The sequence below is a fragment of the Mustela nigripes genome, chromosome 16 (genome assembly GCF_022355385.1).
Source record: "Mustela nigripes isolate SB6536 chromosome 16, MUSNIG.SB6536, whole genome shotgun sequence".
Lineage (NCBI taxonomy): Eukaryota > Metazoa > Chordata > Mammalia > Carnivora > Mustelidae > Mustela > Mustela nigripes.
This window is the reverse complement of record NC_081572.1, coordinates 32,788,091-32,792,614: the sequence shown is the minus strand read 5'-3', so window position 1 is coordinate 32,792,614 and position 4,524 is coordinate 32,788,091. Positions and strand designations below refer to the sequence as shown.

At 35.0% G+C, this 4,524-nt stretch overlaps 1 protein-coding gene across 7 annotated transcripts in view; it reads left to right on the top strand.

Moving 5' to 3' along the window:
• Positions 1–4,524, top strand: part of TRIM37 (tripartite motif containing 37) — a 143,899-nt gene that overhangs the window by 30,078 nt on the left and 109,297 nt on the right. For all 7 annotated transcript variants that reach the window (XM_059380577.1, XM_059380575.1, XM_059380581.1 and 4 more), the window contains exon 9: positions 3,842–3,966. In XM_059380577.1, the coding sequence (XP_059236560.1) occupies positions 3,842–3,966 (125 nt within the window). The remainder of the gene's footprint in view (positions 1–3,841; positions 3,967–4,524) is intronic.

Sequence of the window (4,524 nt, the reverse complement as noted above, 5' to 3'; positions counted from 1 at the left end):
ATTTTATTTATTTATTTGACAGAGAGAGATCACAAGTAGGCAGAGAGGCAGGCGTAGAGAGAGGGGGAAGCAGGCTCCCCGCCCAGCAGAGAGCCCGATGTGGGGCTTGATCCCAGGATCCTGAGATCATGACCTGAGCCAAAGGCAGAGGCTTAACCCACTGAGCCACCCAGGCACCCCTGTATTGTCCTTTTAATGCATTACTGGATTTGATTAAGATTTTGTTTAGAATTTTTGCATTTTTTTCTGCTTGAGGGATATTTAGAGGATAATTTCCTTTTCTCAAAGTATTTTGTCTGGCTTTGTTGTTAAAGTAATGATGGCCTCAAGGAATTTTAAACTATGCCCTCTTCAGTTTTCTGGAAGAAGTTGAATAGAATTGGTTATGGTTCCTTTAGAGGTTTGACAGAATTCACCAGTGAAGACATTTGGGCCTTGTTTTCTTTGTGGAATGGTTTTCAACTACAAATTTAATTTCTTTTATTGATACAAAGCAGTTTATATTACTTCTTTCTTTTTTTTTTTTTTTTTTAAGGATTTTATTTATTTATTTGACAGAGAGAGATCACAAGTAGGCAGAGAGGCAGGCAGAGAGAGAGAGAGGAGGAAACAGGCTCCCTGCTGAGCAGAGAGCCCGATGCGGGACTCGATCCCAGGACCCTGAGATCATGACCTGAGCCGAAGGCAGCGGCTTAACCCACTGAGCCACCCAGGCGCCCCACTATTACTTATTTCTTATTCTTATTTTTTCTAGAGTGAGGTCATGGGGTAGGGAGGGGCAAGAGGGAGAGGAAGAGACAGTCCTAAGCAGACTCCACACCTACTGTGGAGCGGGCTCAGTCTCACAATCCTCAGATTATGACCTGAGCTAAAATAAAGAGTCGGATGCTTAACTGACTGAGCCACCCAGGTGCCTTTATAGTACTTATTTCTTGAGTGAGCTTTGGTAGTTTGTGTCTTTCAAGGAATTATCTCATTTGAATTTGCCAAATTTATTGGTGCAAAATTTATGATATTCTCTTGTTATCCTTTAACATTTGTAGAATGCTGTGTTATCACTTCTTTCTTTCCTGATAATGGTAGTTTTGGTTTTTTCCCCTGATCAGTCTAGCTAGAGGATATCTATTCTTGTTGGTATTTCCAGATTAAGCTTTTAGTATTTCTCTATTGTTTTTGTTTTCTATTTTATTGATTTTTGTTTGGATCTTTTTTTTTTTTTGCTTTATTTGTGTTTTATTTGCTCCTTCTAAAATGTTAAGATGGGAGCTGGTATTAACCAATTTGAGACATTTGTGTTCACAATACTTTTTTCCTTTGTGATTTATTGTTTGACCCATAGATCCTTCAGAAATGTTACTTAGATTCCAGATATTTCTGTAATGTCATGAGGTTAAGGTGGTTGGTGATGATGTGTAGGTCTAGTATATTGTTATGAATTTTCTATCTACTTGTTTTATTATTGAGAGAGGACTCTTGACATTTTCAGCAGTAGTTTTGTATTTGTCTTTTCTTTTGGCAGTTCTGTCAGTTTTTGCTTCATATATTTTGAAGCCTTAGTATTAGGAGCCTAACAATCTAGAATTGTTGTATTCTCTTGATTAATTTTCTCATGATCACTGTGAACTGACCTTCTTTATCCTCATAACATTTTTTGCTTTGAAATCTACTTGATTTAAAAAAGTCATTTCAGCCTGGGTGGCTCAGTGGGTTAAAGCCTCTACCTTTGGCTGACATTTTATTTTTAATGTATTTATTTCTAAGTGTTTAAAATCTGTGTTTTGTAGGCTGCATACAATTTGTTCTGGTCTTTTATATCCAGTTGGACAATCTTTGACTTTTAACTGGGATGTTTAGGATGTTCCCATTCATTGTACTTATTGATGTGGTGAAGTTTGAATCTGAGATCTTGCTGTTTGTATTCTTTTTGTCTTATTAGTTTCTTGTTCACTGTTTGGGTCACTCTTGAATTGAAATTTTTTTTGATGTTGAGTATATGGATTAATCTGAACTTTAAAAAAAATTCTACAGTGAACTACTAGATCTAGGAAATGATGAGGAAATTAAAGTGGGGGAAAAAGCATTACTAGTGATTAAAAGTAACACTAACAAAAAGGGAACATTCTATCATAAGGATAAGATAATACAGTTATGATTTTGTATTCTAGGATAAACTAAAAAATCAGATACTTATGCAATTATAAGATTTTGATAAAATCACTATAGTAATAAAAATAATTTTTAAAAGCAAATATTTACATAGTGCTTACTATATCAGACAGTGTTCTATGTGCTTTACAAATCTGAGCAACTTTATTGAGGTAGAAACTACTACACGAAGAGGATAATTTTTAGGAAATTGTAATTATCAAGAGTCACTTAAGAGTATATAATTAATTGAATTATTTTATTTATTAAGTAGGATCTATACCCGCTGTGAAGCCCAATGTGGGGCTTGAACTCACAACCCTGAGATCAAGACCTGACCTGAGATCAAAAGGGGCACTTAACTGACTGAACTCCCTAGGTGCCCACAGAATGTCTATAATTTAAACAAGAAACATTGTAAATTTTATTGGTAATAAATCTCCTTGAAAAGGCATAACATTCAGACTAATGGAAAATTTTTACCAAATCTTTAAATATCTGTTGCCTATCATAAATAATTTTTTCTTAGTGAATACAAAAGTACTATGTACCATTCTTTGAGACAATGTAACATTCATAACAAGTTGTAGTAAGAACAATATAAGAAAATTAAAGTTCCTTTTTATTGAAAACTAAATGACAAAATCTTTAAAATACTAGCAGACAAAAATCAGGATATTTATGAAAACAAATAAGAAAGCAAGTCCAGGGTGCCTGGCTGGCTCAGTTGGTGGAGCGACTCTTGATCTTGGGGTTGTGGGTTTAAGCCCCACATTGAGAGTAGAGATTACTTAAAAATAATCTTAAAAATGGGCCTCCTGGGTGGCTCAGTGGGTTAAGCCTCTATCTTCGGCTCAGGTCACGATCTCAGGGTCCTGGGATCGAGCCTCACATTGGGTTCTCTGCTCAGCAGGGAACCTGCTTCTTCTTTTCTCTCTGCCTGCCCCTCTAACCTACTTGCGATCTCTCTCTGTGCCAAATAAATAAATAAAATCCTTAAAAAAAAACTTAAAAAAATTGTTGTGTTTAGCAATGTTGTCTTTAGATTTCACATAAATACCATCAAGCTATGTCATGATATAGCCTACGTTTTCCACTTACCATTGTTTGAGATTTGTCTATTGATATTTAAAAATCTACTCATTTCAGCAGTTTTAAAGAGAATATCATTACATGAATATAGCATAAGTTATTTTTCTCTATCAGTGGACAATTGGGTTGTTTTCCATTCTTTGTTACTAAAAATAACTCCTGAGTGAAGACCCTTGTGCATAGTTCCTTATATACATATGTAAGTTTCTCACATTATGTGTTGATATAGGACAAGAATCCCAATTTTTTTTTAACCCAAGAGTATGTTGGTTATTTGAGACCCCTTGTTCTTTCGTATTAATACTGGAATTTTACCAAATTCTGGAAATAACCTAGATCCTATGTAGATTCTTAATTATTAATTCAAACAGACTTTGAAAGTCAGTCTGTTTTTCTTTCTCACTTTTTTCAGCATGTAACCAAAATAAATTTTTTTAAAGATTTATGTATTTTAGAGAGAAAGACTACACATGAGCAGTGGGGAGGGACAAAAGAAAAGGCAGGGAGAGAATAACTGAAATAATTCCTATTTTTATTCCTTATTAAGGATTTTGAGGTGCCATTAAATATTAATTTTGTTTATTCAGTTTTTTTCCTCCCACAGTTGCGGTCTTGTAGTAAGAGTGAGTTGATATCTAAGAGCTCAGAGATCCTCATGATGTTTCAGCAAGTTCATCGAAAGCCCATGGCATCCTTTGTTACCACTCCTGTTCCACCAGACTTTACCAGGTATGGTATAGATTTTTAACTTGATTTTCATCTGAAGTTTATGTACAAATACATATACTTGTTTCAAATGAATGTTGTTTTTCTTAACTCCATAGTTTTTTAAGGTGTTATTTATAATGATGTCGTCTGGTGAACTTTAGTTATGCATGTAAATCTGGTTTAAAAAGTACTGGTAGACTTACACTTGATTATAGAGGATCTTGAATTAGGAGTTAGTTTGTTCTATAGAAGGTGAACTGATCCCAATTCAGTTTCATTAGTATTTATTCATTTTAAAATTGAGGTATAACTGACAGTAGCTTCATGCTTGATAATGACATTAGTCTAACATCTCTCACCATAAACAAAAGACTTTTTTTTTGTAATGAGAACTTTTTTTTTTTTTTTTTTTTTTAATATTTTATTTATTTATTTGACACAGAGAGAGAGAGATCACAAGTAGGCAGAGCAGCAGGCAGAGAGAGAGGGGGAAGCAGGCTCCCTGCGGAGCAGAGAGCCCGATGTGGGACTCGATCCCAGGACCCTGAGACCATGACCTGAGCCTTCGGCTCAGGTCAT